The 27,762-nt window shown below is 35.8% G+C and overlaps 1 protein-coding gene across 3 annotated transcripts in view; it reads right to left on the bottom strand.

Moving 5' to 3' along the window:
• Window positions 1-1,162: 1,162 nt before the first annotated feature.
• The window catches only part of ADGRA3 (adhesion G protein-coupled receptor A3), a 154,558-nt gene continuing 127,958 nt past the window's right edge, over window positions 1,163-27,762 (bottom strand). For all 3 annotated transcript variants that reach the window (XM_069069086.1, XM_069069087.1, XM_069069088.1), the window contains 5 exons: window positions 13,918-14,042; window positions 12,357-12,480; window positions 6,965-7,110; window positions 2,894-2,989; window positions 1,163-2,730 (listed from right to left, as the gene is read on the bottom strand). In XM_069069086.1, coding sequence (XP_068925187.1) covers window positions 1,488-2,730; window positions 2,894-2,989; window positions 6,965-7,110; window positions 12,357-12,480; window positions 13,918-14,042 — 1,734 coding nt within the window. In that variant the 3' untranslated portion in view covers window positions 1,163-1,487. The remainder of the gene's footprint in view (window positions 2,731-2,893; window positions 2,990-6,964; window positions 7,111-12,356; window positions 12,481-13,917; window positions 14,043-27,762) is intronic.

Raw genomic sequence — 27,762 nt, 5'->3', positions numbered from 1 at the left:
TTGAGCAAGTTACTTAACCCCGATTGCTATTAAAAAAAATAAAAAAAAAAAAAAAGAAATTCAATTATAGCAGATAAATTAACTCTTTCATAGTTCTAGATGTTGGGTTGCTGGAATACCCTAATCTATGCCCAAAGCCAGTAGTTTTGCATGCTTTATAATCATGATGAACTTTGATCTCTGTCTTTCATGATGCAAGGTTACCCTCTTCAATTTCAAAAGGACCTAAATGACCAAAGAAGTGAGGCTGATGGATCTGGCTTTGCAAATAAATTCCTGTGTATTCTTTGTGCAACCTATCCTTAGGAAGTCCATGAAGACCCAGAGAGAACACTTTAGAATAGGGATGTGCTTAGTGAAAAGTTGTGCCTTTTAGATCCCAGACTCTCCGTAGTATTGAATATGGAAACAAACAATATATTAGGTTATAAGTACTGCCTTATTTATTTAGAATTATTATTGCAGGCCAGTATTAAAGTTACCAAAAGTCTGTCTCCCCTAAAAAAATGATAGCTAATTGATTCTTTTTTTTTTTTTCTGGGTGTGGTGCTGAGTATCTGAGCCCGGATTTGATCCAAGTCATCCTGACACTGGAGCCGGTGCTCTTACTCGCTGAGCCACCTGGCCGCCAGTAAGCAATTGGGGTTAAGTAACTTGCTCAAGGTTACACGGCCAGATGTTTCTGGGTGGGTGCTAAGTGTCTGAGCCCGGGATTCGATCTCCAGGTCTTCTCAACACTGGAGCCGGTGCTCTTACTAGCTGTGCTGTGCTACCTGGCCGCCCAGCTAATTGATTCTTACAGAATAATTTATGTGATGGGACCATTGGTTTAACTATGTAATAAAATGCCACTGAAGAATCAGTTAATCAGAAAGCATCAGAAGCAATGAACCAACCAAGGTGACACAGAAAAATACATGAAAAAAATAAAATCAAACCACACAGTACTACTATACCAGAAAGGAAAATATTTTACTAAGTTTATGCTGCTTTTTCTAAAATCAATATTTTTTAAAAGATCCTCAACAAATATATTCCTGCATTTTACTTATGTGCAGTTTTTCTGCTGAAAATCTTCTAAAAATATCAACTGCCTAAGTTTTTAGAGTAAGGATGATAGTATATTCTGAAATATAAAAATATAATAACTGAGACAATGGGAAAAAAAACAAGCACTATTTATTACTTAAATACAAACTTGAAACATGATATAGACATTATATCAATAAGTTCAAGAAGTTGCAAATCAGATTTACAAAATGTCCTGTTCTGCCTTGCCAAATAAAACAATGCTAAAAAAATAAAATTCACACAACACTTTTTAAGTAAAAACATTTATAAGTATCATCCAAAATTATAAAAGTTTTATTCACAAATTCTCTTCTCCACCCTAAGGTGCCTGTAAACAGTTTTTTATAAAATGTTTATAGATTAAAGGAATGCCTATCACAGTTCATATAAACTTCTATCACTGAAGCACAACATTGCTACACAGTAGTTTCATGCTTCCATAATCCAGTCCTAATATTGCCAGTGCTGTCCGTACTCAGCAAAGGTCCATCCTGTCCATTGCTTTTAAGTGGTCCATTTTGGATAGCCAAATTTAGGCCATATGACTTTTGTTGGCTTTCCAGTTCAACTACAATCGGTTTTCTTAATACATCCTTTTTGCTACTGGTGGCAACAGGTTTTTCAAAATTTCTGCTGCTTTTGGGCAGTGTGCTACATGCATCACTGCTATCTTGTTGAGGCGGATTATACTGCCTCTCACGGTAAGCTAAATAAGCTCTTCTGCTCCTTGAATGTCCTTCATTATTGCCTGGTCGACTCTTAGGTAAGCCATTTTGCACACTTCCCTCCACACTGGTAGGGACGTCATAGGCATATTCTCTTAGGACTGTAAGTCTGCTTGCACGATGTCCTTTACTCCTGTTTTTATGATGTCGATTTGGGTGTCCGTTTGTTCGAAACTGAACTTCTACTGGGGCCACATGCATCTTAATATCATTGTCTACTGAGTGTTCAGTTAGACTATTATCAAGCTGAGGAAGAGTATTCAGAGGAAGAGCATTACTATGGCACTGGGCTGCAGCAGCCTGTAAATTTGTCAGTTTACACCCTTGTGAAGAATTTTTTAGACTTGATGCACTTTTATTTGTGCATGAAGATTCTGCACTGCTATTAGTACATTTAGGAGCTTCTCCATTAGTCCCAATGGAACTGGAAGGCTGAATGTTGACTTGCACTGAGTAGGCACTCCTTCCAGGACAACATGTGGCAATCCAAGCAAGTCTAACATCTTCTCTATTAACACAATGATGCATCATGACAAAAGCACTAAGACTTAAGCATGTGGCGCCAAAAAAACAACTAAAAACCAAGTCCAAAGGGTAATATAAAGAAACAGACAAGGCCCCCAAAATCCACAATGCCACATATAAAAGTAGAGTAAGACTGGCTCCTAATAGCTGAGAATGAAAAGTGTGTTCATTTTCCAGTGCTGATGTAGAGACCAATGATAATGACATTGAATCCTGATGATTTACTTCTCCATGTTCACTAGTTGCCAATCTTTGCTGTTCCTCAGCTGGCTCTTTTAGTTCAAATTTGCGTTCAGGGTGTCGTTTCAACTGGATAAATATGCTCAGAAAATACATGCAGTTTATGAAAATGATAAAGCTGGCAGGTCCATAAAAGGCACCTATGCTAGGTTCCCAAGCCATCCAGCAACTAAAAAAAGAACACAAAATAAGATCAAGATGGACACTCTCAGAGTACAAATTTTCATAAATTAGTTTTAAAAGGGTTGAAATATCTATTAGTAATTAGGGAAATCCATCCAAAAAGTCACTTTAATTTACATGAAATACAAATATCTTTTACAAGTACTCACTATGGTGCATTCGGTCTACTGCCATAATTTTTTATGTTAGCTGCTGCTGTTATTCCACATACAATGATAGGGATACCACCACCAATAAGGTAAAATCTAGAATAAGTGAGAAAAAGGGCATTAGTCATTCTTTTGATGCTCCTAAAGGGGTCATTTCCCATGACATTGTAGTTTCTCAGCCTCTCACCTCCAAAGTACCCTGGGCACACACTCAATGGTTCTTCAACATTCCTGATTCTATTTCATTTGAGAAATGTTATTTTCTCTAGATCAGTAAAAAGTATCACTAAAATGCCATGTGGGTCATATTGCCATATATATTTAGAATATTATAACTTTTTCCTTGTCTAATAACATAATCATATCAGAAAACCAACTTATTTGGGGGCTAGTATAAGTAAACTGAAATAACTGACAAAATAATAAGTCTACTTGGGTTTTAAGGATGAATAAAACTGATCAGGTTCTGCCACCTTGTGGACAAACAAGGTAGAATATTTAAATAGTGGATTAATTGTCCATTCTTTCTATTATTTCATATTATACTTGAACTTGAATTAATGCTATTTTTGAATACAAAAGATTTTTCCCCAGTTCAAATGAAAAGACTTATTGATCAAGTTCTGCTAACCAATTTAATTCCCACATGTAGTGAAAGTTCAATCTCCAAATGAGTAATTTTGGGGTAAAATGTGTCCATGTAGGAAAGGAAAGAGAAAGTCTGGGCATAAAACTTAATATCCAAGTGTATTTATTGAAGGAATTTTTAGAACTCATTAGGGCCTCAGCAAGGCCATAAAAAGAAAATACCACAAATTCCTAAAGCTATTCCACTTGGGGGTCTGAAGAAGGGATAAAGAAGGAATTACTAGCTGTCTTTACATGCCACCACCCTGATGCAGGCTTTCATCACTCCAGGCCTGCCTCAAGTCTCTCCCCATTCCAAGTGTTCCTCTACTTAAGCTGTCAAAATGATCTTTTGAAAACACAGATCTGACAATGTGGCACCATTATTCAATGAACTCCAGTGGCTCCCTATCAATTCCATGCTCCCAGGATCAAATATAAAATCTTCCGTTTGACTTTCAAAGCCCTTCATAACTGGCCCTACATTCCTCTCTTCCCTTATTCTACACACACTCTTAGATCTAGTGACCTTGGCCTTCTTGCTGTTCCTCAGCACTCCAGGTCCTGACTGCATTTTTTCACTTCTTTTTCCCCATGCCTAGACTTCTGTACCTTCTTACCTTGGTTTCCTGGCTTCCTTCAAGTCTCAGCTAAAAATCTCACTTTGGGGATTTAAGTGCTAATGCCTTCCTTCGAAGATTATCTCCAGTTCATCTTGCATATATCCAGAAATGGTGCTGTGTGTCCTCCTTATTAAACTATGAGCAACCTTAGGGGAAGGGACCCTTTTCAACCCCTTGTATTCCTAGCACTTAGTACACTGTGTGATAAGCAGTAGGTGCTTAGTAAATGCAAGCAGACATGATTTGCTATATATAAGAAAGACCAACAAAGAATTACCCAGGAATACAGTAAGGACTAGAGCAGAATTAAATTTATACATTTTAAAAATGTATTTGTATTTATATAGAAATGCCATTGGGAAAAGTGACTGAGATTCAATTGATAGAATTATGAAAAAAACCCTAGTGCAACAAAGTCCTAAAGGACTTACTGATATTTCTGGGAGGTAAAACATGTAATGAATTATATAGGACCTATGTAGCCATATTCATTACTATTAAGGAAATCCTAGAGGTTCTTAAAGCCGTACTGATCAGGATCTTAGCCTATTCCCAAGCTCTGGCCAGAGAGTTGGGGCTGGGTTGAAAGGGAGAAATAAGATCCTGCTCTCCCACTGACCACAGAAACTGTACCCCTTCCTCTAACACAATTACCTAGTGTTTACACACATTTTTATTAACTGCTCAATACAAGAAAGTGGCAGCCAGACTTCAGCAGAGGATTTAAATTAGACCAGGGTGCCAGAAAAAGGAGAGGACCAAATGGACCATAGTAGTTACCTAGAGAGAAAGAAACTCAGTTACCTGAATCGCTCTAAGGTATAAAAAAGAAATGTTAATGCAGATGTCAGAGTAACTTCTATCTCTATCCAGTTCTTCCTTGATGCAAGAATAAAGCAATACTAATTTCAATCCATATTAACTAGAAATGCCCAAAGTAGTTCTATCAAAATCTTACTATCTCATCATGGTATGGGGGTGATCTCAAATTCTTAAATGTGATGACAACATAGCATAAACTCTGGCAAAGCTGGAAATACTTTTTAACTAACTGCCATAATATTGACTTATATATCTGTCATCAATCCAATTCAATAAAGAGTCTACCACTATATGCAAGGGACACTGATGGGTGCTAGATCAACATTACTTAAATTCAAGCAGTCTCATCATCCGAATGTTGGCCACCATATGAGAAAAGCATTTGGCCACAGGAATTCACAAAGACCATTTATTATTAAGGTACAGAGGGGTTACAATTTGCACTTGAATCAGTGATATAACTACCATATCTTCAGAGTTTGCGGTTAAGGATCAAAAGTATACAATAATTATACATATAAAATCAATATGTGCCAAATTATGAGCTAAGTCATGCACTGAGCACCAGATAGGGCACTGGGTTTAAATTTAAGAAGACCTGACATACCATGTGATCCTGAGCAAGTCACTTAATAGCTATGTGCCTGAGTTTCCTCACCTGTAAAATGAGGTGAATAAAACCCACCTCCCAAGGTAGCTGTGAGAATCAAATGAATTAATATTTGCAAAGTGCTTTGCAAACCTTAAAGTGCCATATAAATGTCAGTTATTATTGCTGTTGTTGTTATTGTTATTATATTACCAATGTCTCTGTGTGCTATAAGGCAGCCCTGGTTTCTGAAAGTAGAACAGCAAACTCTCGCAGATGCTTTCAAGCCGGAAAGGCTTCAAATATGTCTTTCATCAGAAATAGTATGTCTACCATCTAATAAACAATCTAAATTCTGAGAAGCTCATTAGCTGGAGCACAAGGGTGATGAGTTTTTCAGCCTAAGCAACAAACTATCGATGATAATCTACTAAATAACTGATCTGTTCTGGTGATGGAAGTATTTACAACACCAACCTATCAATGAATGAAACACAATAGCCTGCTGCTGGATCAGCCTGCCTCAAGTCTCTCTCCACTCTAATCCATTTTTCCACTCAGACACTTAAGTAATTTTCATAAAGTGCAGGCCTGAACATGTCACCAATTCCTCCCCTCCCCTTCCAAAAGACACCAGTAGATTTTTATTATCTCAAGGATCAAATACATAATGCTTTGTTTGGCATTCAAAGCTCTTCATGACCTACACCCCTCCTACCTTTCATCTTCTTACTCCCCAACAAATACTCTTTGATCCAGTGACACTGGCCTCCTGCCTGTTCCATGAACAAAACACTCCACTGCTTGGATCTGGGCAATTTCTTTGGCTGTCCTCCATGCCTGGAATGCTCTCCCTCCTCTGCTCCAACACTACTGATCTCCCTGGCTTCCTTTAAGTCCTAATTAAAATCTCATCTTCCACAGGAAGCCTTTCCCAACCCTTCTTAATTCCAGTATCTTTCCTTTGTTAGTTATCCCTATTTATCTCATATATAGCTTGCTTGCATATAATTGTTTGTCTTTTCCATTGGACTGTACGTTCCTTGAGGGCAGGAATCTTTTGCCTCTTTTTGTATCTCCAACACTTAACATAGCACAGTGCCTGGCACATAGTAGGCACTTAAAAAATATTTACTGACTGAATGACTGAAAAACACTAATAGATTTTCACATATACCAGTTCTTCACAGTTTGCTACTAAGTTAACATAGCTGAATACTCACAATCTTTAGACAAATTCAGGTTGAAATATAACAGACTGGCTTATAAGTTAACGAACAATAGCATAAAATTTTTAAATGCTATTCTAATTCATCATTAACGTATGTAATAATTTAAATGTTACCTGTAGCAAATGAACTTTTGAAAGGATGTTGCCAAAATTTATTAAATCTTAATTTAATCTTATACCTGAGCATGGGTCTTGGAGGAGGTGGAGGCTCATCAGGATCCTGACATCTCTTAGCCTTTTTAGTGACTTGTTTATAGATATTTCTTGCTGTCACTCCTACCCATAGTACTGTGGCAAGTGTGGAGTAATGGAGAATTATTCCAACCTGGAGGAACAAGGCAAGAACAGCACATTAGCCTTCAAAAATAATTTATAATTTTTACACTTTCAACAATGGTCTATGTTTATTGGCATACTCATTTAATTCAGACAAGCAACTAACTAAACATCAGCAAATGGAACACTCAATTCATAGTTAAGTTTGTTTCTGTAAGCAATTTCTAAGCTAATCATTTATTTACACTTTATATATGTATTCACACAAACACATAGTGTTGTTCTTGTGGGAATTTAAACAAATTCAAAATGTTAACTAAATTTCAAGAACTAGCTCAAGAATAAAAGAAAAAGGGGTAGCTAGGTAGCGCAATGAATAGAGCACTGGCCCTGAAGTCAGGAGGACCTGAGTTCAAATACGGACTTAGACACTTAACACAAAAACTAGCCATGTGACCTTGGGCAAGTCACTTAACCCCAACTGCCCTCCAAAAAAAAAAAGAATAGCAAAAAGAAATTACATTAACTTCTAATAATTATCTGTATGTTAATATGCTACATAAAAATCAATCCTTTAAAGTGCTAAGAGTGCCAATTACCCATATTTTTAATGAACTAAGTTGGGAATAGGTCAAAGTACCAATGTCTTAATATACAGCATTAATATAGGAGATTGACTGTTGAAATTTAGTAATAGCATTCTCTCTTACTGATAGTATACTAGAATGTAGTAATACATTGAGTCTTGTAACTCATGTTTACCACTGGTTCCAAGATGACTAAAAATTTCTATGGGCTGAAAGTTTTTTTTTTTAAATGTATTCTAGAGTTTAAAAATTCATCTATGATGGGATAATTAGACAGAAACTAATATGTTGAAGTTTCCTTGAAGGACTGCTTGTTGCTTGCTTTTTCTATTTTGTAACTTTGGTCCTTATCATTTTAATAAAATTTCTATATGTAAAGAAATTTCCTATTCCTAGGAGATGGCTCATTGATTTCAAATGCATCAATTTTCTTGAGACAGTTAAATTTCAGTACAACAACAACAAAAATGAGTACTCTATTATTTTGAGATTTTTGCTATCAGTAAGAAATAGAAACCCAAGCACTAAAGTTTATTTTAGGAAAATAGCATTATTTACTTTTATACAGTTCCCAGTACCACTGAACAAAATGAGGGTTTAACCAGTGTTGTTTTCATTTAAAAAGAAATTCAGTTAATTAATCTCTCTCCTAAGCACTAGAATATCACATTGACTCGATGTGTAGACTGGAAAAAGTTTCAGTTCACTTATACCAATAATAACTACTCTAGCCTAAAGAAACTGAAACAAATTCTGATTCCTAAAGTTTAATATTAGTTTATATAAGTTTACTAAGAATAGAGTCAATGTGAAATATGTCATATATCCATATTGGTGTGATTTTAAAATAATATTCACATATTCATTCTGAAATATTTGAATAGGCATCTCCCTTCTATTTCTAAAATGAGGGAAAATATTTCTCGAGTTTTTAAGATTTCAAAGTACTGAATTCCTAGAGCATTATTAAATTTTTTAAGCAAATCTAAAAAAATCAGATTTTTTTTCTTTTCAGAGGGGGGAAGGCAGAGCAATTGGGGTTAAGTGACTTGTCCAAGGTCACACAGATAGCTTTGTGTTAAGTGTCTGACTATTCACTATGCCACCTAGCCACCCCAAGAATTTTTTAGAAAAGAAAAAAAATTCTTTACTTCAATGGATTCATAATATGGACTTTTTCATAATAGGCAATTTTAAGATATCAAAATTTGATACTGTGATTCATTAAAATGGTGATTCTGTCACAAAAATTGAGAACTGAAATATACTCTGAGTACAGTGGTATTTCAGCGTTTGGGTGACACAACTCTATTGCATGTTCAAAAAATCTCAGTTCGAAGGAATCTCAGAAATCACCTACTCCAGACCCTTCCTGAATTTTAAATCTCATTTACAACATCCTCGACAAACGGTTATCCAACTGCCTTCCTCCTAAGAGCATTTCATTTTACTTTCGAAAAATTTTAATTTTCATACAAAATTCATGCTGCCTCCCTATAACTTCTATGCATCAGTCCTGATTCAGCCCTCCACAGCTAAGCAGAACATGCCTAATTACTCTTATAACCCTTGAAATCTCTGAAGACAATGATCTTGGACTTCTTAAGTCTTTCCTTTTCAATGCTACATGTCCACTGTTATTTCCTTTTTTTTTTCTTTTTAATAATATGGCCTCCTCTCAACACCCTTACTGCCCTTTCCTGAATACACTAAGGCTTGTCAAAGTATTTCAAGTAAGATGTACAGAGAAGTAGGCCCACTACTTCAGATATGATCTGATCAACACACAGTACAGCAGACTTATTCTGGACGTGATATTTCTATTACTGCATACTAAGATGACACTAATTCAAATGGAGTGAGGAAAGTTTAAAAACTAAGATAGTTCCTGTTTACTTCCCCTATAAGTCTAAGTATTTCCCTATTTCCTTGCTTCTTTTAACTAGGGACAAAAGCATAACTGATGTGATATATTGGAGAGAAAACTAGATTGGGAGTCAAGGAAGCTAACAGCCTCTTTGAGTCTGTTTCTTCATCAAAAAGAATAACAAAATTTTATGTACAAAAAGGCTGTTGTGAGGAGTGCTCTGTAAATTTTAAAGCACTATGCAAATGAGTTATCATTGCTGTTATTATCATATTTACTATATTGTTTCTAACTGCCACAAACTAGGTATAACCTTAAGCAACTCCCTTCAACCATCTGGGCCTCTATTTTTCTACCAACAAAATGAAGGAGCTGGAAAAGTTGAACTACTAATGACCCAGTGAAAGGCATAATCATCAAATATGTAATTGTCACAAAACTGGGAAATAATAGCTAACACAGTGGATGGTAATCAAGACCTAAAAATGTCTTGACAAGGTAGAGCAATGGGTTGAAATCTAGTAAGATTAAATTCAATGGCTATAAATGCAAAGTCTACTGGGCTTAAAAATTTTTTAAAATACAACATATGTGATACTTGGTTGGATAGCCTTTATCTGAAAAGAATTTGTGGCCTTTAGTCGCCCTACAAGCTCAATGGGAATTAAAAGTGGGACATGGAAGCCCAAAACACCAATGGGATCTTGGACTACATTCAGAGAAGTATAGCTTCTAGAAAGAAGGAATCCTTCTTTCCTTTGCCCTGTCCAGATCACACCTGGAGGACTATGTTAAGTTCTGATGGCCAAAGTGAGTTTAAGGGCTTTAAGAAGCAGGAAAGGGCCTTAAGTCTGTGTCAAATGACAAGAGGATGAATGAACTAGAGAAATGGAAACTAAGAAAAGTTAAGCAAACATCAGGACTGCTATCTTCAAGTATACAAAGAGGTATCATATGGAAGGAGGATCAGATTTATTCTGTTTGTCCCCAGATGCCAGAACTTAGAGAAGGATGTGGAAAATGAAATTACGTTTGATATCAGGAAAAATTTCCCAATGATCAGAATTGCTTAAAAGTATAATGGGCTGCCTCTGGAGGTGGTTCATGGCTTCCCTTTCACTGGATTTTCTTCTAGTAGAGGCCAGATGACTGCTGGTCAAGTAGGGCAGAGTAGAGATTCCTTCCAAGTAGGAGGCTACTGTGGTCCTTTGCAACTCTAAAATTCAATGATTCCACCATATTTTGTACCCAGCAGTTCTGAGTTCTGATATACTAGGTTTTCACATATGTTCAGGGTAAAAATTTTCTTCATTCTACAATTATAAAATTGGTTAATGAAATCATTTTTATGTAATCAAATGGAATTTTGTTCAAGAAAATTAGTAAAACCACTGTGCATAAGGTAGTGCCCTAAGTAATGTCTTATAAATGTATTCAAAATCTCTTCAATCTTACAAAATTTTATTAAGTCTACAAAATGTATAATGGTTCTATAATTATTTATTAATGCTACTCTTTCTAATATCTTTTCATGGGAATAGAGTATAAGTATTTGCATTCCTTAACTGTTATTACATTTTTTAGACCTGTTGTAGTCTGATCTGATTTATATATACTAAGTTCAAGTTTATTTTCAGACCTGTCTTACTTGAAAATTATGTGGTCAGTTTAGCATAGTATACACTAGGCACTAAATTAAATTAAATATTCATTACATTATTTTATGTATAAAAAAAACTAATTTTGTATCATAACATTTTAGACTTAAAATATATTTACTAAATGCTTAAATACTGATCCAGGACCCTGTGAGTATGGAACACCTTTAAAACAAAGGAGGGCTAAAAATTATGTACCACTATAGAGAGAATTAAATCTCTTTTCATTCCCCTTCTACCAAAAAAGTGCCACATAGAATTATGTATGTATGTAAATATATATGTATATATATATGTATATGTATATATCTTATAAGGGGTTGGAAACCTGTGGCCTCGAGGACACATGTGATTCTAGGTCCTTGAGTGCACTCTTTTGACCAAGTCCAAATTTTAAAGAGCAAATCCTTTTATTAAGGCTTTTGTTTTGTGAAGTTTGGATTCAGCCAAAGGGCCACACTTGAGGACCTAGAGGGCCACATCCCTGCTTTTATACGTACAAAATCTAATATATGTTATTTGGGAAAGGAAAATATTGCTATAGTTCAATTTTTTTTTCATGAAATTCTTCCTTCCCATCATATTTCCTACTACTGTTCTACAGAACACAGTTGAGAACGAAGTAAATAATTTCAAGCCTTTTCAAATACATTCAAAATTATTTAAAATGGAGAATGTAATTGGCAGAGGTGGCTATACAATGGCTCTATGTAATGAAATATATGTGTAATAAAAAGATAGTATTTAAAAAGTACAAATACTAATGGTTTTTAAAATATTCCTTACATTTAATACTTCCTGATTTTTGTCCTCTACACTTTACAAATTCTTTTCTTTACTGAATTAAAAGTAAAAAGAACACGCAATACTATGAAATTCAATGGGGTTCATGTTAGTGAAGTATTTTTATTCTAAGCAAAATCTTTTAATAATTCTTTGAATTAACTATTTGGAACCAAAACAGAACTAGTCCAGCTAGCAACTATGCTTCATCAAAATGCATTATAAAAGCTGTATAACAAATGTATTCAGAATAAATGCTTGCTCAATGGTACTCATATTTTTTCTTAAATTTGGGCCTAATAAAATGTAGGAAATTAATTTTCTAATATGAGTTCACTGTTTTGTTCCTTTGGATTATATTTTCTTGCTTTCAGAGTTTCATATATTTGTAGAAACTTACTGCTTGGCAGATGCTGGCATTTTTGGTCTGAGTTATGCCTCCAACAAATACTCCGCATGTCAGGAAAATATGAAAGCACAAGTTCACTAGCATGTGCCAGCTTTTAAGGCTGATCCTAATTAAACTGTTTTTAAAAAAAGGCATCATTTTAATACATAATTTAGTAAAGATTAATCATAGACAACATCATTCACTGAAAACATTGCAACATTTAAAATATTCATTGAAAACATTCATTTAGTAAACATTAATCATAAACATCCTTTACCATCAAATTTACCAACATGATTCATTTAAAAGGGAATACTTCCCACTTCATAAAAGAAGAAATTATGTTTTATAGTTTAAAGCTATAAAAGGTATTTTATAGGAGTCAGAAAGACCTGGGTTCAAGTCCTACTGCTGACACATACTGGTTATGTGATCCTGTCTAACACTTAATCTCAAAGCACCTCAGGCAATTCTCATTGCACAAAAGTACAAACATGTAGTTAGAGTTTCCTCATTTGGGACTATATAAATTAATAAGAATTATATAATAATAAATTTCAACAGCATAGGTCTTTTGGATTCAATGTTGTTTGGAGAACAATCTATTATATATAAGAAAAAAATTGATTTTTTAAATTTAGAAGGAAAAATAAATTCTAAAACAAGGATTATGCTTATTATATATAATTTTAATATAGTGTACTATAAAATTTACAGCTGTGTTTGTCCTATAATTTTTTTTGACATTATAAGCATAAACCCTCAAATACCAATGATACAAGTCTTTTAAAATGACATTTAGAAAAGGAAAAAAAAATCATAATATCTAGTCTTACAAAGATAATAGTAATACTATTGCTAAATGCAAAATGAGTCATAAAGATATTAAAAACAAGATATACTATAGTACAGGAACTTTGGGTTGTATTTTGCCTCCAATAGCATTCTCTCTGTAGAATTAGTAATTCTAGTGATTTTTAGCAAATTGATTTAAGACTTCTTCTATGTATACATAAAAATCCTTTCTTCCCCTCTCTACTTTTTATATCCTTCAGACATGAAGAGATAGCAACAAATAAAACTACGGACCAAAAATCCTTTCTTAATACCAGAAGTTTACTGCTAGTATTTTCAGGGACATATAACTGCCTGGCAATTTTCTATCACTTTAGCTATCAGTAAGGTTAAAGTCTCTTCCCATATTTAATAAATACTCTATTCCCAACCATGTGGTTTATTGAACTTATAGACCTCATTCATAACAATAAAAGCAATTTTATCTGCTAAGTTTGTTAAAATGCTGGGCACATATAGTTTTTAGGTATTTTAGAGTGTGCTAGTAAAGGACTAGTTGGGAAAGGGACCCCAACCTATATTTGGTACTCCCAAATTCAGTGAAGTTTGAAATGTGCCTTTTGAGGTTTACTTTTTTGCTTCATTTGCTTTTTATTTAAGTTTAAAATTCTGCAAAGGAACAGTAATTTGCATAATATAAAACTAATAGTTGTCAGTTTTGCTCTATCTAAACAAATGAGAAATCATAACTCAAGACATTAATTTTATTTCTTACCTGTGATGGTATATATAACTGACATTGATCATTAACAGATTTAAGAGAAGAATTATAGAAGTGGCATATACCACAGGATGTAATAGATCAGCTGACTGGGAATATATTTCAGATCCTGTCAAATCCTAATGGAAAAAAAAAAGAAATAATATTATTCTATCTATAGTTTTCTTAAATTAACTGCAAAGACCTTTTGACCTTTTCCAGAGGCCTAAAATACAGTGACAAAGAAACTCTTGGCCTTGTATATTTTAGGTATACCCAAATTTTAGATTTTCTATCTATTTAACTTGGCAATACCATGAAGAACTACTTGGTTGTCTTAATACCTATTGAATTAATCTGTCACACTTTTTAAAAATTCATATACAGAAAGAGATATGTATGAGAATTACACATCAGATAGCAAACTCATGAGCAGTGTAGAAAGTCACTGTTAGAGATTTTCTACTTCTTTGATTAATACTTCAAGTTTCTGTCATTTTTGCTATTTCCTGAATAACATGTTAATTAAAAGATAGTAAAGTGGTCCAAGGGGCCTATTCCTCCATTACAGACTCACAGACCAATCATGTTTGTTTTCCTCTCTGATATGACTTCCATTTCCTTAGTTCTAAAAAGCCTTTTTTACCTACAAGAACTCTAGAATTCTTATTTAGGAAATAGGACCTTGAGTTCTTCAGGTATTTCTAGCTATGAAAACCAAATTGGGGGTGAATGGCTATAAGAATAGCAATCTACAACTCTCTACAATTCCTGAAACTAGAATTTCCACTGTAATTTTCAGTCACTGGGATACAGAAAGGAAAGAAATTACTCAGAAGAAACCAGGTCCACAGTGCTAATAACCTCCAAATCAAGTCATTTGGTCAAAATGAAGCAACTGAGAAGAGGAAAAGCCAGCATCAAGAAGTAAACTGGCAGAGAAATATAGTAGCAGTGTATACACGAAATTAATCAATAAACATTTATTAATTGCCTACTATGTGCCAGGCACTGTGCTAAGCATAGAACAGAGAAATATGTAGGGACTATGAGAAGATTATTTAAGTTTCAGAACTTCAGAGCTGTATGACAAAATTTTTTAAATCTGAAAAGACAATGGAGTTCATCTTATTCAACCCCCTGAATATCTGAATAGATAAAGAAATAGATGATCAACATAAAGGAAATCAATAATAGTATTAATAAACACTACCCACAGTTATATTCAAATATAATATGAAAACAGATCTGTGATCTCGTCAGTTTGGAAGTGTCCTCCCAAGAAGCTGACCATTCTTTTGAGATTCTTGTCCACATTTGCCAAAAATTTGCCCCTGGGGGTCCACCCAATAATATGCTGAAAGATATCAATAAATCACAAAAGCTGTCTACCTCTCACTTCTTGAATCTTCCCATGGGACCAGCCTAATTTCTCTTCCAATCACACAATTCTTGATGACATCTTTTGCAGTTATAAAATAAGAAATTGGGAGATTAAAAGGAAATAGATCATTGTATAATCAAATATAAACTGCCCAAACTGAAAGCAGAGGAAATTAATAACTTAAATAAACTAATCTCAAAGGAAGAAAAAGGTAATCAAAGAATTACCCTATATTTTGTTTTAAGACTATTATGAGCAGACAGATTTATAAGCATGGTTCTTTAAAACTTTCCAGGAAACTATCTTATAATACATAGATTTTTTTAAAAGGCAGAGAAAGATAAAATACTATTCGATAATTTTATGAAACAAATATGATGAGGTAAAGATTAAGACTAAAAATAAAATTATAGGCCAATTTCCCTAGTGAACCTAAATTTTTAAGACATTAAATAAAAGATTAACCAATAAAATGCAAGAATTACATTTTTAAATTATTCATAATAATCTAGCATCTTTTTATCATAAATGCAATGTTGATTCAATATCAGGAAATTATCAATATAACAAAATATTTAAGCAAAAACAAGTATACAATATACGCTGAAAAATTCTTTTGAAATCACCCAAAATTAAAATCCAAAATGATTTTGACAAAAAAATATGACATTAATAAGGAACAGCTTTTAAAATTTAGTCACAATGACAATTCTAAGTGGATAGTTACATCACAAGAACAGACATTTTTCAAAAGAAGAAACTGGAATTGTTACTAATACTTTTAAGAAATCAGTATCACTAATAAAAAAGATTCAAATTCAAACAAATTCAGGTTACCTAGCACATTTCACATATCAAATATGGAAAAATGAAGAGAACAAATCTCAATGCTGGAGAGGTTATGTGGAAAAAAAGCATATTTGTTTATTGTTGGTGTAACTGCAGACTTGTAAATTCTTTTTACAAGAATAAAACAATGGCCTCACAGTAAGCTATAAAAGTAATTGTACCTTTTGAACACAAAATTCCATTTTTTAGGAATAGAACCTGTAAATGGCAAACAAAGAAGTACTTAGTGCCTTATTTAAGCTATTTAATTATTTAGTTCAAGTTTCTCTTTGTTAAGAAACAGAACTTATGAACCCCATGGTGAGTGGAATCTTGTGATGAAACAGGAAGGGGCAAAATAGGGAGGAGGTAATAACTATATATAAGGAGAAGCCCAAGCTGGGAAAGAGCAGAATTGAGAAGGGGAACTTTGTGGTGGCCAGGCACTCTGTTTGTCTATACTGTTTGTGTTGATTTTTGTTTACTGGAAGCCCTGAAAGAGGATTTTCTTGTTGTCTGTTTACAGAAGTCCTGGAGGAGGGATTTGGAGGTCCTGGGATGGTACTGATGATCTGTGTTGAGTTCTCAGACCTTGTATGTGGGTCTGTATTGATTTCACAGGCAGACAGTGAACTGATGATGCTGCCGACAACATATATGAATGTTTTGGCTCTATTAAGCTTTGTCTTCCCAGAAACATAAACTGTGAAGGACCTGAGGTGGACTGGACAACGTGAGCTTCAATATGGAATGGGAACTGGATGAGGAACTGGACGATAAGCTGAGAGCTGCCTACCTTTGAATCCAGGTGATAGGTGGGTAGATTCAGGTAGGAGGTGGGACCATGGAAGAGGAACTATGGAATCTGAGAGCCAGTGTCCAGTCAAGATGAAAAGATCTCTCCTTGGGTACTTAGTGCTGACTGAGAAGATCATGATTTACTGTGGCCTAGGGGTGGGAGAATTTTGTACTGTATACCTTGTACCTCTTAAGGATACTTGAGTTAAGGATGATTGGAAACTAATCTCCAATTAAGAAGAAAGAAGACTTTTGACTGAGAGATTAAGACAATGTGGCCTAGGGGTGGTGAACTTTGACCTTTGTGTCCCTTAAGGAGACCTGCTCCTTAAGGATGACTGGGTTACTGAATATTTTTTTTTTAAAACTATATAACCACTTTGGTGAAAACTATGTGGCCATGTTAGTGATAAGTTGTTAAGTTATAATACTGTGAATGCTGTACTTTGGTTTGTATGAATGTTTTGTTTTAATTTACTGCTGAATAAACAGAGAGTTCACTATACTATGTGATGAGAACCTTAAAGCAATTCACAGCAGCAGTCTTCCTGGAAAGCTGCTGGTACTTGGCTTTATAGAGCTTTATCAAAACAAAGGAATCAGCATTATCAATATAAAGATTTTCATATCACTCTTACATGTGACCTCAAACTACAAATTAAAATAGTCAACACTAAGAGAATGGTTAAATAAAATGTGGTACTAATAAAATGGAATGCAAGCATTCATTTAAGACCAAAAGGCATGAAAACTATGAAGTAACTAATAGAATTCTATATTAAATACTTCAAAATTTAAAAAGCAGTTATGGAAATAATGGAGTATATACCAACTATGGCTATATAAGAGGAAAAGTGAATGGAAATGAATGGACAAATAGAGATTCCTAACGAGGACTTAGGAGTGACTAGAAAATTGTTGTGATGCTTCATACCTTTAAATTAATTATTATAATAACAAAGTTTGACTGAGAAGAGATGAAAAAACACCCCTTCCTTCTCCCTCCTTCACAAAGGTAGTAAATTCAAGGCGTTTTACAACCATTGCTACCGTGTTTCCCCGATAATAAGATACTGTCTTATTATTTTTTTTTTTGGACAGAAAAACACCAGAGGGCTTATTTTCAGGGGAGGGCTTATTTTAATGAACATTGACAGCAATTTTAATAAACAGGTAAATGTGAACAAAAAAATGTACCTTTATTCAATAAGCAAATCACTGGGAAAGAACAGGATGACGCACTCACTGCTGCAGCTCTGATTGGATGCAGCTCGGAGCGCGGCGTGCGTTTCACGGGGGGGGGGGGGGGGGGACAGAGGGTACCGTAATGTAGCGTGTAGCGCAGGGGATCACCTTCACTACAGTAGCAATCTCAATAGGGCTTATTTTCGGGGGAGGGATTATTTTAGAGGAATCTTACACAGTAAGGGGAGGGCTTATTTTCGGGATAGGTCTTATTATTGGGGAAACACGGTAGTTGACAGGTTAGGTTTACTGAACTATGCCCTTCTCTACCCAAAATTACCCACACACTCCCCACGCCAATTCCATCCCCAGTCTTATTTTTTATTCTTTGTTACAGGGAGAGGTTCTCTGGATAAGCACGTACTTGGAAATAAAGATAATCTTATTTCTAATTAAGCTAATTTTCCCCATTAACTTGTACTTCTCCCATTCTTTGTCCCCCCACTTCCCCAACGCATGGGGGAAAAAAAATAGGGCAAAGCCTTCTAAAACAAATTCCCAGATTGTGAATGCCCAATAATGTATTATCTCATTCTGTACCTAGACTCCATCTCCTCTCTGTAAGGAAGTAGGAAGCATATTTTTTTTTTTTGGAGGGCAACTGGGTTTAAGTAACTTGCCCAAGGTCACAGGGCTAGGTTTTGTTTGTTTGTTTGTGTGTGTTAAGTGTCTGAGGCCAAATCCGAACTCAGGTCCTCCTGACTCCAGGGCCAGCACTCTACTCACGGTGCCACCTAACCGCCCCAGTAGGAAGCATTTTTTATCTTCAATCTTCTGGAATTATCATTGGTAATTTCATTAATCAGACTACTTAAACTTTCAAAAAACTTTCATATTTACAAAGTTGTCACAACATAAATTTTCAGTTCACTTTATTCTGTATCAGTTTATACAAGTCTTCCCAGATTTCCCCGAAACCATCCCCCTGGTTTTTTCTTGCTGTAAACGTCACAATAGTATTCCATAAAATTCATATTGTTCAGCCATTCCTCAAATAAGTACCCCCTGAGTTTCTAGTTCTTTGTTACCAAAAAGAGCTACTATAAATATCTGTGTGTATAAGTATGAATTTATATCACACACACACACACACACACACACACACATCTTAAAACTGTATTATAGGGTGGAGTTAAGATGGCAGAGTTAAAACAGGACTTCCTTGCAGCTCCGGCTCCCATCTCCCACCATTCATGTAAAAAATTACACAAACTTTGGAGCGACAGAAACCATAAAATGACACAGAGAAGTTAAACTTCTGCAAGGACAGCCCGGCAGACCGGCAGCAAGTGGCCAGTGCAGTGCTCTAGGAGCCAAACCCAGCCCCGCTCCAGCCAGAGGTCTTAGCCCCAGGGCGGCCTGACCAGCCGCAGGCTGGGGGGACTTTAGATCACCAGCAGCTATGGAAGTTTCCAGAATTATCAACCCACAGATGCCAAGGACAAAATGAGAGGTCAGCGCAGTGTGGACTTTGGGACCTGGGAATTTGGAGTGCGATCTAGCCTTTGCCTCTGTGGCAAGAAGAGGCAGAGGTGCACGGCCGTGCAGCCTCTATCACATGGCAGCTTCAGCTCATGGTGTGCAGATTGTAGGTGGAACAAAGTGACCAGTCTGGGGGTAATCTCTCTTGCTTTAACCTGCTTGGATCTGGATTGCTGTCTAGCATAGAGGTCCTGGGGTGTGTAACCAAGAGCGTGTGGAGGAATCAGAGAGGGAGAGAGGGCACCCAACTAATACCTTTGGCAGCTGAGAAAACCCCAGTGATTGGGACAAAGCTCCCATTTCTGGTAGCAGAGTTCTACTGAGGCAAAAAGCCCCAAAGTCAAGTAATTGAGTGGAAACATGAACTGGCAAAGGAAGCAAAGCAAACAGAGCGACCCAACTTTACACTCCTATTTTGGGGACAAAAAGGATCAAAGCATGGAATAGCAAAGTCAGAACTCCAGCACCAAAGGCTTCCAAGAAAAATATGAACGGGTTACAGGCCATAGAGGAGCTGAAAAAGGATTTTGAAAATCAAATAAGTGAAGTGGAGGAAAAATCAGGAAGAGAAAAGATAATGAAGCAAGAAAATTATGAAATGAGAGTCAACAACCTGACTGAACAAAATAACACCTTAAAAAATAGACTAACTCCGGGGCGGCCAGGTAGCACAGCGAGTAAGAGTACCAGCCCCAGTATCGGGATGACCTGGGGATCGAATCCTGGCTCGGACACTTAGCACCCACCCAGAAATACCTGGCCGTGTAACCTTGAGCAAATTACTTAACCCCAATTGCTTAGGGGTGGCCATGTGGCTCAGGGAGTAAGAGCACCAGTGTCGGGAAAACCTGGGGATCGAAACCGGGCTCAGATACTTAGCACCACACCCAGAAATAACTGGCCGTGTAATCTTGAGCAAGTTACTTAACCCCAATTGCTTAAAAAAAAAAGAAAAAAAATAGACTAACTCAGATGACAAAAGAGGCTCAAAAAGGCAATGAGGAGAAGAATGACTTTAAAAGCCAAATTTGCCAGATGGAAAAAGAATCTCAAAAGCTCACTGAGGAGAGTCATTCCTTCAGAATTAGAATGGAGCAAATGGAAGCTAATGACTTTATGAGAAATCAAGATACTATTAAACAGATCCAAACAAATGAAAAAATAGAAGGCAATGTGAAATATCTCATTGGGAAAACCACTGACCTGAAAAATAGATCCAGGAGAGATCATTTAAAAATTATTGGACTACCTAAAAGTCATGATCAAAAAAAGAACCTAGAAATCATCCTTCAAGAAATTCTCAAGGAAAATTGCCCAGATGTTTTAGAATCAGAGGGCAAAATAGAGGTTGAAAGAACCCACCGATCACATCCTAAAAAAGATCCCCAAAAGAAAACTCCTAGGAATATTATAGCCAGGTTCCGGAGTTCCCAGATCAAGGAGAAAATATTACAAGCAGCCAGGAAGAAAAAATTTCAATATTGTGAAAAAACAAGCAGGATAACTCAGGACCTGGCAGCTTCTACAGTAAGGATCAAAGGGCTTGGAATATGATATTCCAGAGGTCCAAGGAGCTGGGAATAAAACCAAGAATCACCTACCCAGCAAAACTGAGTATCATGTTGCACGGGAAAATATGGTTATTCAATGGAATAGAGGACTTCAAAGCATTCTTGGAGAAAAAACCAGAGTTGAATAGAAAATTTAACATTCAGACACAAGAAGCAAGAGAAGCTTGAGAAGGTAAACAGGGAAAAGAAACCATAAGGAGTTGAACTACTTATATTCCTACATAGAAAAACAATAATTATAACTGATGAAACTTTTCTCAGGATGAGAATAGTTGAAGGGAATAGAAATGTTTATATGTGTATATGTGTGTATGTATACATACATATATATGGCTATATAGGAGGGTATATGGGCATATGAATACATATGTGAGTGTGTGTATATATTTCTACAGGTATACACAGACAGAGGGCACAGGACCAATTGAATAGGAAGGGATGATACTCCAAAGGTGAAATTAAGAGGTGAGAGAGGAATATAATGAGAGGAGATGGGGAAGAGACAGAATAGGGTAAATTATCTCATTCATATAGAAGAGGCAAGGGAAAATTGTTACAATGGAGGGGATGAACAGGAAGGCAAAGGGAATGAGTCAACCTTATTTTCATTGAATTTGGCTTAGGGATGGAATGACATACATACTAAACAGGGTATCTCACCCTACAGGAGAGTAGAGGGGAAGTGAAGCGAGGGGGTATAATTGAAGGGAAGGCAGGCTGTGGGGCAGGGATGTTGGAAGTACCCACTTTTGAAAAGGGAAAGGATCGAAGTAGAGAATAGAAGTGGGGGGGTGGGAAAGGATAAAGGGAAATATAGTCAGTCTTCTACAATATATATACTATGGAAATGTTTTCCGTAGCTACTCATATACAACCTATATTGAATTATTTATCTTCCCAGTGAAAGTGGGTGATAAGGGAGGAAGGGAAAGAATCTGGAATCTAAAGTTTTAAAATCAAATATTTAAAAATATATATACATATTATTATTAATATTTTACACGTAACTGGGAAAAGAGATACACAGGCACTGGGGCATAGAGATCCACCGGGCCCTACTGGAAAGTCGAAGAGGGAATGAGGGAAGATATGCGAGAGAGCAGATTGGCAGAGGGGATATTCAGTGGGAACGCTGTTTTGGGGTGGTGGATAGGGAAAATTGGGGAGAAAATTTTGTAACTCAAAATCTTGTGGAAATGAATTACGTAAAATAAAAAATTAAAAAAGAGAAAAAATAAAACTATATTATATATAATACATATCACAAATATATGTGTATGTCTGTGAGTGTACACACACACACACACACACACACACACACACACACATACACATATTCACATACATATACCTTTCTCTTTCCTTGAATCCTTTAGGGTACAGGTCTACTAGTAAATAATGGATATATACAATAAGTTCTGAGGTATAGTTCCAATTTGATTTCCAGAATGGCCAGATTAATTCATAGTTCCACCAACAATGCACTAGTGTGTTTTGCCACAAGTGTTACAATACTTGTCATTCTCCTTTCTATTTTCTTTTTCAACGTGATGAGGGTGAGGCAGAATGCCAAATCATTTTCATTTTGTCCATTTTATTTTCTTTGATACTCTCTAGTCTTCCTTTGGTCATGAATTCTTCCTCATTTACAAATCTGAAAGGTAATTTCCTTCTTGTTCCACTAATTTGTTTATGATGTGACTTTTGTATAAAAGTAATATATCATTTGGAGCTTATCTTGGTACATAATGCAATCTGAACCTTATTTCTGCTCCACTGCTTTTCAGTTTTCCCAAAAGTTTTTACTGAATATTAAGGCTTTTTAAAAAATTCTATCTTAACATTTATTAAATGAAAATTTAAGAACTTCAGGTTTAAATGACCAAAATGATACCCAGGAAATAGCTCATTCAATTTCTTTTTGAAGACTTTCTTTACCTATTCAAGAAATGATTTTTTTTTTGGATGGGGGAGGAGGCAACCAAGGTTAAGTAACTTGAAGAGGATCACACAACTAGCAAATATCTGAGGTAGGATTTGAACTCAGGTCCTTGGAACTTCAGGATTGGTGCGCCACCTAGCTGCCTCTCAAGGAATAAGTTGAAATACTTGAACATTATGATCTCAAAAAAGAATTTATTTCAAAAGATCTTAGATTCTGAGCTAGAAAAGATCTTAGAGGTCATCTAGTTCAATTCCTTCCTTTTACAGATGTAGAAACTGAAGCTCAGAAAAGAAAGCAGTAGCAATAGAGAATTGTGATTTGAACCCAGATTCTATCTTTCAAATCTAATGCAGACTAACCCCTCCCATAACCTAACCTTTAAGACTCCCATTAATCCAAACAAGTTTACTTCTCCCATGATTTAAAAAAGAAATCTTTAAAATGCATATTGATAGTACACAGCTATTAGAATGGAGTTCCGATAGTCAATGTGCTAGGCATTTTGAAATATGTAAAAGAATTATAGATTTTGATTTTGGCAAAGTATTAAAACAGCCTTCTTTCAAGAACTTTGCTTTAATTTCCCAGAGTACTCTTGGGGTAAAAAAAAAACAAACCCACAATGAAAAAAGCCTAAAAAAGTGTCATCAAGGGGGCTACAGCCAAGATGGAGGAGTAAAAGCAGAAACGACTTCCAATACCTGTAAAATATGACTCTAAACAAATTTTAGAGCTACAGAACCCAAAAAAGTGACAAAGAGAAACAAATATTCCACTGAAGGCAGCCTGGCAGGCAGACAGGAAGGGTATATTGCACCAAGCTGGGAGCCGAACGCAGTCCCTAACAAGCCGCACTAGCACAGACCCAGGGTGGCCCTGAACCAGCAGCACAGACTGGCCACAGCAAACCTCAGGACAGTTAACAACCAGAAGCTGTGGCAGTTTCTAGACTTCTCAACCCATAAATGTCAAAGAGAAAGTAAAAGATGAGTAGAGAACTCTGTATTGGAACTGGATGAAGAAGAGCAAGGTCTGGGCCCTGCCCCTGGGGCAAGAAGTGGCGGAGGTGCAGTGGCTACAGCTACTGCCATGGGGCTGCCTCTGGAGGTCCTGGCCTTCAGATCATAAGGGGACCAAATGACCATTCAGAGGGTAATTGTTCTTGCTGTGACCTGCTTGGATCTGGGTCAGTCTTGGGTGGTGCTCCTGGGGTGAGAAAGGCCAGTGAGTCAGAGCTTGTGGTGGCTGTAGAGAGGGCACCTTCCTCAGACCTCCAACAACAGAGATTTGGGACACAGATCTCTCCACTCTGGGAGTGAGTTCTACTGTGGCAAAAGTCAAGTAATTGGCTGGAAAGATGAGCAAGCAGAGGAAGCACAATCATACCACAGAATCCTTTTTTGGGGGGACAAAAAGGATCAAAACATGGAACCACAAGAACTCAACAAAGTCAAAACTCCTGCATCAAAAGCTTCCAAGAAAAATATGAATTGATTACAGGCCATGGAGGAGCTCAAGAAGGAATCTGAAAATCAAGTAAGAGAACTAGAGGAAAAATTGGGAAGATAAATGAGAATAATGCAAGAAAATCATGAAAAGAGACTCAACAGCCTGCTAAAGGAGACCCAAAAAAATACTGAAGTAACACTTTAAAAAATAGACTAATGCAAATGGCAAAAGAGGTCCAAAAAGCCAATGAGAAGAAGAATGCCTTAAAAACTCTAATTGTCCAGATGGAAAAGGAATTTCAAAAACTCACTGAAGAGAATAATTTCTTCAAAATTAGATTGGAGCAAATGGAAACTACTGACTTTATTGGACTACCTGAAAGCCATGATCAAAAAAAGAGTCTAGACACTATCTTTCAAGAAATTATCAAGCAATACTGCCCTGATATCTAGTACCAGAGGGCAAAATAGAAATGGAAAGAATTCACCAATCTCTCTTGAAAAAGATCCCCAAAAGAAAACTCCTAGGAATATCACAGCCAAATTCAAGAGTTCCCAGGTCAAGGAGAAAATATTACAAGCTATCAGGAAGAAACAATTTGAGAGTTGTGGAAACACAATCAGGATAACACAAGATCTAGCATCTTCTACATTAAGGGATCAAAGGACTTGTAATGATATTCCAGAGGTCAAAAGAGCTAGGATTAAAACCAAAAATCACCTACCCAGCAAAACTGAGTATAATGCTTCAGGGGAAAATATGGTCATTCAATGAAATAGAGGACTTCCAAGTATTCTTGATGAAAAAAACAGAGCTGAACAGAAAATTTGACTTTCAAATAAAAGAAACAAGAGAAGCATGAGAAGGTAAACAGGAAAAAGAAATCATAAGCAACTTATTAAAGTTGAAGTATTTATGTTCCTACATGGAAAAAATTATAATTGTAACTCATGAGACTTTTCTCAGTATGAAGATAGTTGAAGGGAATATATATGTATACATAAATACATATATACATATATATGTATACATAAATACATATATATGTATATATAGGAGTGTATATGTGTATAAATACATATGTGAATGTGTGTATATGTGAATACATATATATAGAGAGAGAGAGAGGGCACAGGATCAGCTGAATAGGAAGGGATGATATCTAAAAAATAAAATTAAGAGGTGAGAGAGGAATATAATGAGAGAAGGAGAAAGGGAAAGATAGAATAGGGTAAATTATCCCATAAAAGAGGCAAGAGAAAATTGTTACAATGGAACAGAAGAGCAGGAAGGTGAAAGGGAATGGGTCAAGCTTACTCTTACTGAATTTGGCTTAAGGAGGGAATGATACACATACACACTCAATTGGGTATCTTACCCTACAGGAAAGTAGGGGGGAGGGGGATAAGATGATAGAAGGGAGGGCAGATTAGGGGGAAAGGGTTGTTAGAAGCACATACTTTTGAAAAGGGACAGGGTCAAAGGAGAAAACAGAGTAAGTGGGCGTCAGGATAGGATAGAGGGAAATACAGTTAGTCTTACTCAATATAACTACTATGGAAACGTTTTGCATAACTACACATGTACAACCTATATTGAATTACTTCCCAGTGGGGGTGGGTGAGGAGGGAAGAAGAGAAAGAATCTGGAAATCAAAGTTTTAAAAACAAATGTTTAAAAAAATTGTTTTTACATGCAACTGGGAAATAAAATATACAGGCACAGGGATATAGATATCCATCTTGTCCTACTAGAAAGTTAGGGGCAGTATGGGGGAGGATATAAGAGAGAACAGATTAGGGAAAGGGGTATTCTTTGGCTCGCTATCTTGGGGTAGGGAGGTAGGGAGAAGATGGGGAGAAAATTTGTGACTTAAAATCTTATGAAAATGAATGTTGAAATCTTATGAAAATTTAAAAAACAATAAAAAAAATTTTTAAGAGTCATCAACTTTTATGCCACCTTCTAGAACAACTTAAATTTCTTTCTTTTCATATTTTATTGGATACTTGCTTTTTATCTACTTTTCACTCCCTATATTAATGCAGATCCCAATCTTTTATATCCTGCGCAATTTCTGTCTTTGTCTTTGTGTAAAGTTGGAACCTTGCCATAGTCAACTTAGAAACCAGTCATCATTAGTGAGTAAATACATGATAACAAAAGGTAGATATGTGAGTTTTAGATAGATTAAATAAGAAACAATTCAAAATGACAAAATAAATGACAGAGAGGATAAAATTTAAAGAAAAATTGTTAAAAAAGGGCAATGAAACAGTTACATGAATGATCATGAAATGGACAATTAAGAATATTCTTAGGTCTTCACTTAAAAAGGAACTAAGACCATCACAAATAAATCAACATATCTAAAATAATAATTCTAGATTCATTCAGGTTTCTATAAACTATCTGGCACACGAGAGGTAATACAGTGCAGGAGAAAGAATAATGAACTTGGAATCTCTGTTCAAGTTCTACTCTGCTAGCGAATAGTTATATGAACTTGGGAAAGTCCCTGGGCCTTCAACATCCTCATCTAAAAACTGAGGAAGGAATTGTGAAGGTCAGCTAGATGGCCTCTAAGGTTATCTCTAGTCTAAAAATCTATGACCCTATCACCTATGCTTACCTTTAAGCATGTATTTTTAAATGTCCATGACTTCATTAGTATGAATGCTCCCTCAATCAATGTACATTTTATGTCCTTCATGCCTTCTGGTTCTGTATTATTCTTGTCCATGGTGTCCCATAAGTCTTCTATTTAGAATGTAAGCTCCTAAGGACAGGTAACGTATAATTTTCATCTTTGTATCTCCAGACCCTAATACAGGAACTTAATATATGTTTATTATATTTCAAAATGAAAATAAAAAAATCTACCCACTAGGCTATAAGACTTCTTCCAATTCTCTTCAAATACATTTGAAGAGATATTCTTCAAATTCTTTCCAAAGACTGCCCAACTACTTTTCACATAATTTTCTTGCTGAGGCAGCTGGTGGTACAATAGAAAGAGTGCTGGACCTGGAATCTGGAAGACATGAGTTCAAATCCAGCCACAGACCCTTACTAGTCATGTGACCTTAGACAAAGTCACTTAAGCTATGTCTGAGTTAGTTTCCTTGATTATAAAATGAGAATGTTGCGAGAATCAA

Source organism: Petaurus breviceps, unplaced genomic scaffold (genome assembly GCF_028583685.1).
Source record: "Petaurus breviceps papuanus isolate PSGF00001 unplaced genomic scaffold, PetGlider_PUasm1.0 140, whole genome shotgun sequence".
In the NCBI taxonomy this organism is placed as follows: domain Eukaryota; kingdom Metazoa; phylum Chordata; class Mammalia; order Diprotodontia; family Petauridae; genus Petaurus; species Petaurus breviceps.
The sequence above is the reverse complement of the archived record's forward strand: the minus strand, read 5'-3'. Positions and strand labels throughout refer to the sequence as shown.